The sequence below is a fragment of the Oryx dammah genome, unplaced genomic scaffold, assembly GCF_014754425.2.
Source record: "Oryx dammah isolate SB20612 unplaced genomic scaffold, SCBI_Odam_1.1 HiC_scaffold_2, whole genome shotgun sequence".
Lineage (NCBI taxonomy): Eukaryota > Metazoa > Chordata > Mammalia > Artiodactyla > Bovidae > Oryx > Oryx dammah.
The window spans coordinates 97,800,905-97,817,505 of NW_024070186.1; the positions used below are offsets into that span (position 1 = coordinate 97,800,905).

Sequence of the window (16,601 nt, forward strand, 5' to 3'; positions counted from 1 at the left end):
GCAGGTCCTCTGGGCTCATTATGTTGGTCCCAATCCATGTTCATAGTCTGGCTCTGAAGGAGCCTAAAGCTGCCCTTGGGTAATGAAACTTGGATACTCAGCAGCCTAAATATGACCACAATATAAAAAGGGGGAAAATGCCTACCTGGCTTGCAGCGAGCAGAGAGATAGCAGGAAGCTCTTGTCAGCACCCTCCGAACGGTTCACTAGCACAAACTCAACAGCAAGCTAAGTAATTTGCAGGAAGACTTCAAAGAATCTGTTTCTCAGGGTCGCTCTAGTTCAGGCTCTTTTAACTCCTGTATTCTTTGTGCTTTGACTCTGGCTTCTGTTTGTTCCCCCAGACAATTTCTTAACATCACATTTGGGCCACATTATTTAATAGGAGACTCTGAGAGAAACAGAGCAGGCTGTCTTACCAATATACAAGCTCAGGTGTAGCACTGTTCATACATCTTTCCCACCCATTTTAGTACCAGGTCTTTTTATGTTGTCAAAACACTTATTTTTATATAGAAACTTTCTACCTTTCCCCTACCCTACTTTCTCTTTGATCTTACAGGGAAATCTCTTGGGGAGATTCAGCAATCCATGTGTCATTGCTAATTAGCAGAAACAACAAGGGATTAACTATGAAATTCTTACACTGTTTAGCAAGTGCCCTTCTTAATTCTCACCCTGTTCTGAAGTGCATTTTATGTTTTCTCCAGATAAGCAAATCTATGATCTTTCCTGCATGTAAAAGTTGAAGAAAACAAAGAAGGATGGGGTGACACTCACTAAATCTTAAATCTAGGGGTGAGGGTTTTGGTTTGTTTATTGAAGTATCTGTTACAAGATAATAAAGACCTAAAGGAGGCATCTTCGATGTTATGGTTGTGACATGAGTTGAGTTCAGTTCAGTCACTCAGTCATGTCCGACTCTTTGCGACCCCATGGGCTGCAGCACGCCAGGCCTGCCTGTCCATCACCAACTCCCGGAGCTTACTCAAACTCATGTCCATCGAGTCAGTGATGCCATCCAACCATCTCATCCTCTGTCGTCCCCTTCTCCTCTGCCTTCAGTCTTTCCCATCGTCAGGGTCTTTTCAAATGACTCAGCTCTTCACATCACGTGGCCAGAGTGTTGCAGTTTCAGCTTCAACATCAGTCCTTCCAGTGAACACCCAGGACTGATCTCCTATAGGATGGACTGGTTGGATCTCCTTGCAGTCCAAGGGACTCTCAAGAGTCTTCTCCAAAACCACAGTTCAAAAGCATCAATTCTTCGGAGTTCAGCTTTCTTTATAGTCCAACTCTCACATCCATACATGACTACTGGAAAAACCATAGCCTTGACTAGATGGGCCTTTGTTGGCAAAGTAATGTCTCTGCTTTTTAATATGCTGTCTAGTTGGTCATAACTTTCCTTCCAAGGAGCAAGCATCTTTCAGTTTCATGGCTGCAATCACCATCTGCAGTGATTTTGGAGCCCAAAAAGATAAAAGTCTGTCACTGTTTCCCCATCTATTTGCCATGAAGTGATGGGGCGAGATGCCATGTTCTTAGTTTTCTGAATGTTGAGTTTTAAGCCAACTTTTTTACTTTCCTCTTTCACTTTCATCAAGAGGCTCTTTAATTATTCTTCACTTTCTGCCACAAGGGTGGTGTCATCTGCATATCTGAGGTTATTGATATGTCTCCCAGCAATCTTGATTCCAGCTTGTGCTTCATCCAGTCCAGCATTTCTCATGATGTACTCTGCACATAAGTTAAATAAGCAGGGAGACAAGATACAGTCTGATGTACTCCTTTCCTGAGTCAGAACCAGTCTGTTGTTCCATGTCCAGTTCTAACTGTTGCTTCTTGACCTGCATACAGATTTCTCAGGAGGCAGGTCAGGTGGTCTGGTATTCCCATCTCTTTAAGAATTTTCCAGTCTGTAGTGATCGATACAGTCAAGGCATTGTCAATACAGCAGAAGTAGATGTTTTTCTGGAACTCTCTTGCTTTTTCTGTGATCCAGTGGATGTTGGTAATTTGGTCTCTTGTTCCTCTGCCCTTTCTAAATCCAGCTTGAACATCTGGAAGTTCATGGTCCATGTACTGTTGAAGCCTTGCTTGGAGAATTTTGAGCATACTAGCGTGATACGAGTGCAATTGTGTGATAGTTTGACCTTTCTTTGGGACTGGAATGAAAACTGACCTTTTCCAGTCCTGTGGCCACTGCTGAGTTTTCCAAATTTGCTGGCATATTGAGTACAGCACTTTCACAGCATCATCTTTTAGGATTTGAAATAGCTCAACTGGAATTCCATCACCTCCGCTAGCTTTGTTCCTAGTTATGCTTCCTAAGGCCCCCTTGACTTCGCATTCCAGGATGCCTGGCTCTAGGTGGGTGATCTGGCTCTAGGAGGCGTGATAATCATGCCATTGTGATTATCTGGGTCATGAAGATCTTTTTTGTATAGTTCTTCTATGTATTCTTGCCACCTCTTCTTAATGTCTTCTGCTTCTGTCAGATCCATACCATTTCTGTCCTTTATTGTTCCCATCTTTGCATGAAATGTTCCCTTGGTATCTCTAATTTTCTTGAAGAGATCTCTAGTCTTTCCCATTGTAATGTTTTCCTCTATTTCTTTGCATTGATCACTGAGAAAGGCTTTCTTATCTCTCCTTGATATTCTTTGGAATTCTCCATTCAAATGGGCATAACTTTTCTTTTTTGCCTTTTGCTTCTCTTTTCACAGCTATTTGTAAGTCCTCCTCAGACAACCATTTTTGCCTTTTTGCACTTCTTTTTCTTGGGTATGGTCTTGATCACTGCCTCCTGTACAATGTAGGTAAGAACCTCATTTATACATCAAGATTCCTTCCCACAGATCTTATTTTTGCAGGACTGCCTACATAGCACTGAAACACAACCATTTCTGAGCTGAAACATAGCAATTGCTCTTCTCCTCTCAATAATGTCTTATGTTTGGAGAAGGAAATGAAAGAAAAGCCTTTTTACATATAAAACTGCAAAGTAAGAGAAATGTTGGGCACACACATGAAGAATATTGGAATTCATGTAACTTTTCTCTGTTATTACCAAGGATATGATAGCATGTGGTGTGCATTTTAGGACAACTTTGAAGCATTATTATGTATTACTTTATATAGGCACTCAGTGGAAAATTTCTAAATAAAATTTTGTTGGTATTAGTAAAGAGGTTATGTGTTTGGTTGTTACTATATTCTCACAGAAGGGACAGGGAGAGAGAGCCAATTTACCAAAACATTGCAATGGCGTTTTGCTTTTCAAAATGCCATTTTGATCCAAGAGGTTCCAATTCAGAAGCATGTGATTTTTTTTTTTAATCTTTTAAAAAGTGCTGATTAGATTCTGCTTTTAAAAAGTTAAGAGTCTTTGGCATAAATGAAGCCCATTCTCTAAATTATACAAAGTAGAATATCTTTTTCCCCTGAACACTAGACATTTCAGGTGAGCATTTATAAGGATCTTAAGAACCATATGGGTGAGGACAAATGACTTCACATCATTGTTTTCTGTCAGACAACATGAGGGGATCCAGCATTTGTCTAATATATTCTGAGGTAAACCGTACTTTTGGTTGTAGTTGCCAGGGGTGGGGAGTGGGGGGATTCAGTGGTGCTAGGGTGGGGAGAATGGGCAGGAAGTAGAGACTGGTAGAAGAGGGAAGAAGGTTTAGAAGGGCATGAAAGAGAAGATGATGGGGAGCAGTAGTTCAGCCTTCTCTAAAGACATGAGATTATGAAAATTGGTCCAGGCTTTGTTGGGAAAGGAGCCCGAGCCGAGTGAAGAGTCAGCTTATGGACTAAGATCCCAGAATGTTTTATTGGTTAAAAATGTAATATGATGAGACTAAGCAATTGCTTTCTGAAATTCTGCTACTTCTGCAGTGAAACTGAATTAGATAATTGCAGCAATATTATTGATTGAAACTTCTTAGAAAAATTAAGAAGAATTTACAAAATGTCCTTGTGTTAGTAATACATATTGATGCATTTGTGGGTGAAATGATACAATGTCTGATGTCTGGAATTTATTTTTAAACTCCAGAAGAAGCTGACTGAGGGGGTTTATTCTTGTATTCTACTTTTGGATGTTTGTCAAATTTCTGTCATAAAGTGGGGTTTTTTCTTCTTTTGAAGTTTAAAAGTGAAGGGGAAAAAATTAAACACAGAAGTAAAATGATATCACAGCTTTCAGTCCATAACAAAAGTACCTTTTGTCTGTAGCCAGTGTGAGCGTTTCACATAGCACTGGTTGTCAAAGTTTAGGCTTTTCCATGAAACCCAACAGCAAATCCAGGTCTTAACACTGAGCGCTGAAAACTGGTCTTTTTTTCATTGATGTATTTATGTAGTTATAAGAGTGTATGTGTTCAGGGGTCAGGGGGGACACAATGATTTTCTCAAATCAGGAGTAAGATGGGATATAGGGGACAGTTTTTCAGTGCTGTATCATCAAGATTCAACAACACATTAAAAGGATCATATACCTTTTAATGATCAAGTGGGGTTTATCCCAGGGAGTCAAGGTTTCTTCAACATATGCAGATCAATCATTGTGATACACCATATGAATAAATTGAAAGATCCTCCTCTCCACCTTTCAGGCACTTTTTAGTGTCTGTGGGGTCCTCTGCCTCAAGATAGTGGTCCTCCAAAAGGAAAAGAGATATGGAGGATTGCTTTCTTGTATAGTTAGGATGTCTGTCTGTTTGGGCCTGGCAGCAGCCAAGAGTCAGCTGAGCCCTTTATTTCTAACCTTCGGTCCTTGGTTGGCTCCCCTAGACCACTAGTTGCACCACAGTTAGTTCCATTCGGCAAAAATAAATTGTAAACTTGTTGACATTTTTGTCCTCTTTACAATTCATTGTTTATTTTTCCATGACTGAGAATTTTGATGCAATTATCACTGAGCTTTCTGACAAAAGGGAAATAGCGGAGGAATTCTGATGAGTTACCCACTTCATTAATCAGAACAAGCATCTCTAGTGACAGGGTTAGAATTACAATGAAGATTAGATAGCAAATTGCTGTTCCACCTAACGTCAATCATTCCCAGTGACAGCAGTGTGATTACACTTCAGGGAAGAGCTTTTCTTGCCAACAAAAGGAGGGCAACTCCAGTGCAGGTAATAAATTTAGCAGAGTGAGCTGTCATTTCTTCTCTTGAGTGGAATCCTTAATGACTGAATGATGTTTTGTAGAAGATTTTGAAAGAAGAAAAGCATTTCACTTAAAAACTTTCTAAATTTCACTTTGTAGTTGTTGTTCAGTCGCTCAGTCATGTCCACCTCTTTGCAACCCCACGGACTGCAGCATGCCAGGTTTCCCTGTCCTTCACTATCTCCCGGAGTGTGCTCAAACTCATGTCCATTGAGTAAGTGATGCCATCCAACCATCTCATCCTGTATTGCCCACTTATCCTCCTGCCCTGAGTCTTTTCCAAGATCAGGGTCTTTTCCAGTGAGTCAGCTCTTGGCATCAGGTGGCCAAAGTATTGGAGCTTCAGCTTCAGCACTAGCCCTTCCAATGAATATTCAGGGTTGACCACCTTTAGGAATGACTGGTTTGATCTCCTTGCTGACCACGGGACTCTCAAGAGTCTTCTCCAACACCACAGTTCAAAAGCATCAGTTCTTTGGCACTCAGCCTTCTTTACAGTCCAACTCTCACATCCATACATGACTACCAGAAAAACCATAGCTTTGACTAGATGGACCTTTGTGACATAGTTATTTCTTTGCTTTTTAATACACTGTCTAGATTTGCTTTTCTTCCAGGGAGCAAGTATCTGTTAATTTCATGGCTGCAGTCACTGTCCACAGTGATTTTTGTGCCCAAGAAAATAAAATCTGCCATTGTTTCCACTTTTTCCCCATATATTTGCCATGAAGTAATGGGACCAGATACCATGATCTTAGTTTTTTGAATGTTGTTTTAAGCCAGCTTTTTCACTCTCTTTCACCCTCATCAAGAGATTCTTTAGTTGTTCTTCACTTTCTGCCATTAGAGTGGTATTACCTGCATATCTGAAGTTGTTGATATTTCTTCCAGCAATCTTGATTCCAGCTTGTGATTCATCCAGCCCATCATTTCACATGATGTCCTCTGCATATAAGTTAAATAAGCAGGGTGGCAATTTTGATGTACTCCGTTCCCAATTTTGAACTCACTTTGTCGTATTTTATTTTAAACATGGGGCTTCCCTGGGAGCTCAGTCTAAAGAATCTGCCTGCAGTGCAGGTAGATATGTACTTAGGAGCAGTTCTTCCCACAGTGATTTTCAGCATTTTATTTACCTGTAACAATTATCACCACAACTGTAAAAAAGAGATGTTAGAAATTAGTAAAAGAGCAAATGACATTATTTGAGAATCTATTAGAAATAAAAACATGGTGCAGAAATAAATGAGCTAGGTAAGAAACAGAGGGAGATAAGACTAGTTGTCTGCTTCATTCAAACATGGTTCTCTGGCTTAAGCAGAATCTGTTCCTTTTCCAACCAACTTTGATTTTAAGTAATAGTTCTTGTTTCAAAGAGCAAAGGGATAGAGCCCTTCTGTAGTTCCAGAGTGGAGAACTGTAGAGGAGAAGCAGGGCTGAGCATTGTGGGGACTCTGCTTGGGGGAGCATAATAGGAAGGGTAAGTAGATGGTGACTGTCAGCTGTGGCACTTCTTGTCTGTCCTCAGTAAGAACAGAGTGCTAGCATCTTGTCCCAGAGCAGGCAGAACCAAGACGACTTTCCTCTCTCAAATATTTTCTTCCAAGCACATTGATGGGACTCCTGTTTGTCTAAATAACGTTTACTGTGAATAATATAACTAAGTGACTATTGATTCATACTTTTTTTTTTATTTAAGTGGGATTGCTGGATTGCTCTTTGGAGTAGACAGGGATAAAAACCAAGGGCAAGGTGATTTCAAGCAATCAGTTACTGTATGAGTATGTCACTTTGCTGCTATTAACTTCTATGTAGTGAAACTGAATTACAGACCTTCAAAACTGATCATTTTGTTCTCAAAGTCTAAACTTAAGTATTTTTAAAGAAATATTAATATATTGACTATGGCGTTTACAAACTCGAATTTTCCCCCTCTTAAATTCATGTTTTCCAGCAGTGCTTTTCTACTGAGGTAAGTGATGTATCAAATTCTTTCTCTTTCAGTATAAAAAAAGCAAATAATTTGCTCTTCCTCTTTAAGAGACTTTTTGCCTGGTATATTAGGGTCATCAGAATGCCTGAATGTTTTCATTTTAGCATTAGGTATACCATGAACTCTTCACTTTGTGAATTTACCCATTATCCCTTTTCAATTTGAAGTTTGCCTTGGTAAGGTAAATCATAATATCTGAAGTCTATTTTTTAATGATGGCCTATGAGTTAATAAAATAGTACATGTGAAATGCTTTGAATTTTACAGAGAGAAAGAATGTGGAAATTCAAGGTGGATTATGTTTGTACTATTTCATTGTTAGAAATATTCCAGGAGTTAAAATTAGAGATAGTTACCTATATATAGAATATTTCATCAAGTCTCTTAAGAAACTCTTAAATGAATCTGCAAATAGATATGATATTTTCTTTAGACTACAGTGCACAAGTTAACACTATTTTTTTCATGCTGTATTTTTTGGGATAGATAAACAAATAATAATCAAAAACCATACCCCCTCAACAGGCAGCTGTGCCTCTTTTCCTTGTTATGACTAAAAATGTATCTTATGTTCAGAGAATTTCCCTTCATTCATTCTGTTCCTTCTCCCTTTTCTCTTACTTTCTCCATCCTTCCTGTTTCTCCTTCCATGGAGTCTAAGGTGAAAGTCTAGAAAAATCTGTCCTCGTTTGACATAATGGAGAAGGAACAAGGACTTTTTAAAGACTTTTGTGGTTTCTCCTAATGGAAAATTATAAAAAACAAGATTTTGTAGTCTGTCTAAATGAGAATATAATTGGTTTCTTTTGTGGGAACTATTTCAGGCCAAATGAGCTATTCTGGGAATTCCAGCCTATGCTCGCCTATGTTATTGGTCTTTAAGTTATATACCCTCTCTCCCTATAACCTCACAATGCAGAGATTCTATCATAAAAAAACTTGTTCAGAATCCTGAAATTCAAACACAGTAGGTGCTTACTAAATGTTGAAATAGTGAAGGATAAGTATTTTTAAAGAGAAAGAAGCAATAAATAGGGCCAACCCTGGTATGGCCACCAAGTTCTTGATGCTGGTCGCTAGACATCTCTTGGACCTCCCAGAGTCACTTTCTATGCAGTTACTTATCTATGCAGTGCCCCCCACATGTGGTACGGGGCTTCCCTAGGGGCTCAGACAGTAAAGAATTCACCTTCAGTGCAGGAGACCTGGGCTTGATCCTTGAGTTGGGAAGATACTCTGGAGAAGGGCATGGCTACCCACTCCAGTATTCTTACCTGGAGAATTCCACGGACAGAGGAGCCTGGCGGGCTACAGTCCATGGCATCGCAGAGTCAGACATGACTGAGCAATTGAGCATGCACATGTGGGGCACTCTCAGATCTACCAGGCCCTTCTCTAGAGGCTCACAGCCTTGTGAAGACTGGTATCAGGTGACTATAATATAGTATGAGGACTGCTTTGACTAGAAAGCGTAGGTTGCTCTGGCAACCCAGGGGAAGAGTACTTACATGTGGGGAGAGTGATTGGTAATAGGAAGGCTTCCTGAGAGAGGTGACTCCTGAGGTCATCAGGCAAAGAGAGGGCATAAAAGGACAGAGAAATTAATATGACCATAAATGGGGAAGTGCAGAAACAGTGTGGTTAGTATAAGGCCAAGAACTGAAAGTAATTTGATGAAGTAGGAGCATAAAATGTGAAAATAGAAGATGTAAGTCTTAGCGTGGGACCATAATTACTCCTCTGGGGACATCCTTAGGGTCAGTAGACCTTGTCTGATTTGTTATCAGATACATATAGTGGAAGACTGCAAGCAGCATGGGTATCTAGTTTCTCTTGGAGTGCTCACCAACAGCACTGGTGAGCTTGCTTTTGGTGAGCGGCCATGTGGTCATGGTCAGTGGTAGCTCAGCTGAAGCCATTTTTAGCTGTCTTGTTCTGAGGCACCAGAAACTGCATTCCATGCTATGGGATCGCCTGTGTTCATTTGTGTAGGACATCAGTGACGTTCCCTGTTGGCATGTAAGCCCCAAGACAGTCTGGCACAGGAGATCTCTTGGAAGCAGACCTTTCAGGTCTCCCAAATAGGCCTCTTAACTTAGATCTTAGTTGTGACAGCTCCTCCAGCTCTACGTAGGACTAGTGCCTTAAGACAAGAGTTAAGTATTTTAGTAATAGCTTAAGTCATGAGGCTGATAGTGCCTTAACTGCAAGACTTGAGTGTTTCTCATCACTATTGGCATAAAGCAGTTGTCTGGTCCCCTTCCATCTAGTTCCTAGATTCGTTAGATAAAGTATGAGGGGGAAATCTGAGGAGAGGGTTCCCATCAGTAGATATTAGAAACCCTAGCACTGATTTTCCAATGTTTCCATTGCAGTGTCAAAAACGGTATTTCTCTGCCTGGCACAAGCTGATTCTTGATCATAGGATTAAGCTGGGGAAAGCTGGGACCCTGTCTGACTGGAAGTTGCAACTGAAGGTCCTGCGGGCCTGGAGAGACTACACAAGATCCCAGAAGTTGGGGCGGGAGACTCAAGCTATAGAAAATTACCTTAGAGAAGAAAACAGGTACTATTATATGTATTAATACCATGAATTATATGCCATGAAAATGTATATGTAGGACATATGTTTATGTTTCTATGTTTATGTAGGACATCTTTCCTCCTGAAGAACCCAAAAATAAGCTCTAAAAATGCTGTTCACTGGAATCATCTCATTTACATTTAAAATATATCACTGTTTTTCTCTGTTACATTCCAAACTGGAAAATTTTAACTGAACATTATAAGCAAAAAAATTTGGATTAAAATATACAAATGTACATGCTTTTCTTTTTTTTAAAGGAAGTTAGTATTATGCTTTTTCCCTTGTCCTTTGACATAGTAGCATTGCACCGTGGACCATCTTACAATTTAGCAGACAGATTTTAACTTATGTGCTAGTAATTTTCATTGATAGAAATCACTGTCCTCACATAGAATGTTAATTACAGATATAGGGAAAGAATATCCATTTGGGAGAGCAAACCTTGCAAGAATGATTTCTCCCACTTCCCCACACCTTATTTAGAGGTTTTTGACACCTTTATATCAATTCCCTCTTAGACTTGTGAATGACACAGAATTTGTTCTCAAAGAAAACTTTCTTTTGCTCTATCAACTTTAAATATGTTTTCTTCTTTTGATTTCCAAGCTCAACTTTGCCTTCTTACACCAAAATCATAGATGTGGAAGGAACCATTTGTTTATTGGTGAGAAAAGCTGGAGGGAGCAGTTCATGGTCTTAGGTTTAATCACTTCTCAACCAGCGATTCTGTTGTTCATCCTGGGTGGAAAATTGGATGAATTGTATGTGAAAGTATCGTCATGTATTGATTGGAGGGAGTGCCACTGCTGGAGTTGTGCATCCCCGTGACAGCATCAGGCCTTGGGGTGGGTACGTAGGAGCCTGACGCATGACCCCTTGTCCTCTAAGAACTCAGTTTTGTGGGGAAGATGAAATCTAGAAATAGTACAGGTGTGGACTAGCATTATATACTTTGTAATGTATCTCTTTTGGCTGTTGAGAACCTACTAGAGGGAAATAACTGAGGAGGCTCCTACAGAATATCAGTTCAGTTCAGTTCAGTTGCTCAGTCGTGTTCCGACTCTTTGCAACCCCATGAATCTCAGCATGCCAAGCCTCCCTGTCCATCATCAACTCCCGGAGTTCACTCAGACTCATGTTCATCGAGTCAGTGATGCCATCCAGCCATCTCATCCTCGGCCGTCCTCTTCTTCTCCTGCCCCTAATCCCTCCCAGCATCAAAGTCTTTTCCAATGAGTCAACTCTTTGCATGAGGTGGCCAAAGTACTGGAGTTTCAGCTTCAGCATGATTCCTTCCAAAGAAATCCCAGGATTGATCTCCTTCAGAATGGACTGGTTGGATCTCCTTGCAGTCCAAGGGACTCTCAAGAGTCTTCTGCAACACCACAATTCAAAAGCATCAATTCTTCGGTGCTCAGCCTTCTTCACAGTCCAACTCTCACATCCATACATGACCACAGGAAAAACCATAGCCTTGACTAGACGGACCTTAGTTGGCAAAGTAATGTCTCTGCTTTTGAATATGCTATCTAGGTTGGTCATAACTTTTCTTTCAAGGAGTAAGCGTCTTTTAATTTCATGGCTGCAGTCACCATCTGCAGTGATTTTGGAGCCCCGAAAAATAAAGTCTGACACTGATTCCACTGTTTCTCCATCTATTTCCCATGGAGTGATGGGACCAGATGCCATGATCTTCGTTTTCTGAATGTTGAGCTTTAAGCCAACTTTTTCACTCTCCTCTTTTACTTTCATCAAGAGGCTTTTTAGTTCCTCTTCACTTTCTGCCATAAGGGTGGTGTCATCTGCATATCTGAGGTGATTGATATTTCTCCCAGCAATCTTGACTCCAGCTTGTGTTTCTTCCAGTCCAGCGTTTCTCATGATGTACTCTGCATAGAAGTTAAATAAGCAGGGTGACAATATACAGCCTTGACGTACTCCTTTTCCTATTTGGAACCAGTCTATTGTTCCATGTCCAGTTCTAACTGTTGCTTCCTGGCCTGCATACAGATTTCTCAAGAGGCAGGTCAGGTGGTCTGGTATTCCCATCTCTTTCAGAATTTTCCACAGTTTATTGTGATCCACACAGTCAAAGGCTTTGGCATAGTCAATAAAGCAGAAATAGATGTTTTTCTGGAACTCTCTTGCTTTTTCCATGATCCAGCGGATGCTGGCAATTTGATCTCTGGTTCCTCTGCCTTTTCTAAATCCAGCTTGAACATCAGGAAGTTCATGGTTCACGTATTGCTGAAGCCTGGCTTGGAGAATTTTAAGCATTACTTTACTAGTGTGTGAGATGAGTGCAATTGTGCAGTAGTTTGAGCATTCTTTTGCATTGCCTTTCTTTGGGATTGGAATGAAAACTGACCTTTTCCAGTCCTGTGGCCACTGCTGAGTTTCCCAAATTTGCTGGCATATTGAGTACAGCACTTTCACAGCATCATCTTTCAGGATTTGAAATAGCTCCACTGGAATTCCATCACCTCCACTAGCTTTGTTCGTAGTGATGCTTTCTGAGGCCCACTTGACTTTACATTCCAAGATGTCTGGCTCTAGATGAGTGATCACACCATCGTGATTATCCAGGTCATGAAGATCCCTTTTGTACAGTTCTGTGTATTCTTGCCACCTCTTCTTAATATCTTCTGCTTCTGTTAGGTCCATACCATTTCTGTCCTTTATCGAGCCCATCTTTGCATGAAATGTTCCCTTGGTATCTCTAATTTTCTTGAAGAGATCTCTAGTCTTTCCCATTCTGTTCTTTTCCTCTATTTCTTTGCATTGATCGCTGAAGAAGGCTTTCTTATCTCTTCTTGCTATTCTTTGGAACTCTGCATTCAGATGAGTATATCTTTCCTTTTCTCCTTTGCTTTTCACCTCTCTTCTTTTCACAGCTATTTGTAAGGCTTACCCAGACAGCCATTTTGCTTTTTTGCATTTCTTTTCCATGGGGATGGTCTTGATCCCTGTCTCCTGTACAATGTCACGAACCTCATTCCATAGTTCATCAGGCACTCTGTCTATCAGATCTAGGCCCTTAAATCAATTTCTCACTTCCACTGTATAATCATAAGGGATTTGATTTAGGTCATACCTGAATGGTCTAGTGGTTTCCCTACTTTCTTCAATTTAAGTCTGAATTTGGTAATAAGGAGTTCATGATCTGAGCCACAATCAGCTTCTGGTCTTGTTTTTGTTGACTGTATAGAGCTTCTCCATATTTTGCTGCAGAGAATATAATCAATCAGGAAGGGCTTTATCAAGAAGATGGGTCTTAAGTTGGATTCTGCATGCGGTTAGTGGAATGTTCCTAAGTAGAAGTAGGGAGTGAGATGATGGCATGAAATGTGGCTGGAAATAATCAAGCCTGTGGTTGTCAAGTTAATCAACTTGTGAAAGGCCTTAAGTGGTAAGACAAGGAGTTTAGGCATTCTTTGGTAAATAAAGGTGAATGCCTGAAGATTTTTGAGCAGGATGGTGACGTAGACAATTTTCCTTTCCTACAGTATGCTGAGGGAATATCTTCAGTGTGGGGAAGGAGCATTTTAAATTTTACTTCTAAATTTTGAGGACCCAGTGATGGACCAAAGAATTGGGTGGATTTGTTGGATAAAAAAGGGAAGGAAATTAGAGGTGTTGCAAAGGGGAAACATCATGAGTGAGGGCGTAACACGAGTAGAAACTAAGATGTTAAAGTTCAGAGTGGTCTGTGAAATTTACATGCCAGAAGAAGAAACCTATAGAAGAAAAATCTGAAGAACTTTAGATTCCATTCCAATTAAGCTATTTAAAATGAAAGTACTAAATGGGGATTTCATAATAGCATTATATGCCAATTTTTTTTAAAGATCTTCTTAGAACTTCTTGTCTCATATCTGTGAATTATTTTCAAATATCTATTTTTAAGTGCTCAGCACAGATACTATATTTTTTTTAACTGTCAGAGTTAGAAAATATTTAACTTATAATAATTTTTTTTTTACTATAAACTTTACAGCAAGAAACTCTTCGAGTAGGAAGATAGCTCAAGGAGTATCTGATCCAGCCCCTCATTTTACAGATTGCAAAAGTAAGGCACAGAAAGGATGAACAACTCTGTCAAGGTCATAAAGCTTCAAGTAGCCCATCCAAGACTAGAGCGTGGTCCTTTTGATGCTGAGTCAGATGCTTTTTCCTATACTATGCTGCTCCTAGTTAAAGAAAATCTAGGTGACGGCTCCCTAAGACAGTCATGTCTTTCAGGTATATCGCCATTGACTCTAGATGGTTGTAGATGTGAAACTAGAGCAGTAATTAACAAATAACAAGTCAAGCTAGAAATATAGAAAAGGAGCCACACTGTCCTTCATGTTGCTTTCCTACAAATCCCTGGCTCTCTGCATGTTCTTCATTCTAGAGATTGCATTAGGAAATTTTTGGGTGATTTTGTGCAAAGAAGGTTGGGTTATTAGAGGTGGAGAAAAAAGCTCAAAGGTAGCTACTACAAGCAGAAACCAAGAAGTGTCAGTGGGACTAAGGGTGTCAGGAGAGCCAGGATCCCCTTTGCCATGCTTGTCAGAATTTCTCCCAGTTTCTTTGTGAATGCTAAATACATAATTGATGAATAATAGGTGAGCCAGTGGATGAATGAAGAACTCGGTTGCTTCCTCTTCTGTAATTTAACTCCATACATTTTCAAGCATTTTTTCCCTAAATAGTGAGATCAAAGGATAGAGCATATTTATTGTAAATGGGTTACTTATTATAGAAATTAAACTCTTACCAGATTGACAGAACATCGTTGATTCTTCAGCCCATTTACCTGGACATGAAAATCATGTGTTGTGTCTGTTTCTCAGATCTCAGCTGTGTCCTGAGGCTCCAGCTCTTGAATCCACATTTGTTTGCCACTTGGGCTTTCCTCTTACTGGCCTGTCCCCCTTGCAGGGCCAGCATTTGGGGCTTCTTTCTCTGCCTTCTTTCCTTTCTGTTCTTCCCACTTTCTCTCTGGAGCAACAACAAATCCCTCTCTTCTCATTCCTGATTTAGTCACCTTCTTTTCTTACTGAGCCTGTGCTCAGAGTCTCACTCATTCATGTATTTCTCCTGAAAGATACACCTTTTTCTAAAGGTTTATTTTCTAAATTTTCTTAAAAATTCCCTAATAGGAATTTTTGTCTTTTTTCTTTTAAAAGTAGTTTTGGTGTATATAGAATGTCAGTACAATACTGTAATAAAATTGGAACATTGACAGATATTCCCAAACTCTTAACTAAGGATTTAGCTACTCAGGTAATACAATGAAATGGTGACACACAACACTGTTAGACCCTCAGCCATGGTGGTATTGGACTTAAACTGTATTTTTAATTTCTTTAGCATATTCACTATTGAAAATTGGCTCCAGATCTTCCGTTCCTCCTCTCCACCATATTCCTTCCATTTACAGCCAGTCTGGACACACTGGGAAGAAGCAGGGCTTGTTTTCAACATCCTCTCCCCACCCTTCCTGAGCCTACTCTCCCAATTCCTCAGTTCTTTCCTGGGAAGCATCTGTGTCCTTCCCTTACTAATCTCCACAGTATCCTCAACCCTGCTTTCTCTTGAACAAGTGCTTTGGCCCTTTCCTGAACCAGGCTTTCATCTCTCTTCCCTGTGTCCCTCTAGCCCCTCCTACTCTGTGTCTGTACTCCTCAATTTGATGTTATCCCTCCTAGGAAACTTACACTTTAATAGGCAGTGTCTGGAAACAGTGCCCAAAATGTCAGTGATGGGGACTGGGGAGTACAGTGGCAGGCCCTTTGTCATCCTTCAAACCATGACATTTATTCATTCACTCATTCATTTATTCTGTCTGATAGCATGTATTTGTTCACCTGGTCAGCTTTACTGATGCTTACTGTATACTAGACTCTTTCTTAAGTACCTGCAGAGGAACTAAAAAGAGTGTTGAACATTCTTGCCTTTTAGGAGTTTTCAATCTAAGTGGGGAAGTTAAAAATTTACCCAAATACTAAAAATAATTGCAACAGAAGGCACAACAAGATAAAAAACTTAGGAATGACATAGACTTGGCTATCGTGCATTATAGTCCCCCAGGCAGCTTTTTAAAAATAGGAACTCTTGGGTCCTATCTTTTGAGAGAGATAGATCATGACTAAGTAGAAGAGAGCATTTTTCAGTTTAGGGGAAAACTGGTAAGCCGGTACATACTCAGCTTGTGTGGGGACAGGCTGGGGTGAACCCGCCAGGCTAGCCAGGTGTGGGAAGGCAGAACTGACAGGAGACTGCCAGTCCCCATTTCTGACCCTCCTGATTTCAGCGTGCTGTAGGGCAGTCATTTATGAGGCATCTCTGCTAATCACGGTCCATTGCCCTTCCCCCATGCTCATCTTGGTATCCATTTGAGAGGCTAGAAATTACATGGCATCCAAAGCTGGTAAAGCTCCTGGTATGTCTGCTAGAGAGGCAGGAGGACCAGCCAGACTTGGCCTGGCTGGCTCACTTTAAATCTCTTTAAAGTAGAGCTGTGTTATCTTGCATGTTTTCCTTGGAGGGGGCTACCTAGTGCATTTCGGAACGCATTAGCTTATGCATTCTTGTTCCTGCTGAACCCGCTCATCCCAAATGCAGCTGTTTGCATCATTGCTATTTTTGTGTTCTGCATCAGATTTCAGCACTCTTATCGGATCACTAGCATATGGTTATTTATTTATTATTTCTCACTTCCTTTTTAAAAACTCACTTTTTAGATATCTGATAGTCTTGTCCTTAGATAGTGCTGTTACCTTACACATGCATGTGTTCTATATTTTCAGGTTCTTTTTAAATTTTAATTATATCTTTAAAAACAGACTCCTG

At 40.2% G+C, this 16,601-nt stretch overlaps 1 protein-coding gene across 2 annotated transcripts in view; it reads left to right on the forward strand.

Moving 5' to 3' along the window:
* Positions 1-16,601, forward strand: part of CCDC191 (coiled-coil domain containing 191) — a 97,321-nt gene that overhangs the window by 26,790 nt on the left and 53,930 nt on the right. For both annotated transcript variants that reach the window (XM_040224095.1, XM_040224106.1), the window contains one exon: positions 9,550-9,740. In XM_040224095.1, coding sequence (XP_040080029.1) covers positions 9,550-9,740 — 191 coding nt within the window. The remainder of the gene's footprint in view (positions 1-9,549; positions 9,741-16,601) is intronic.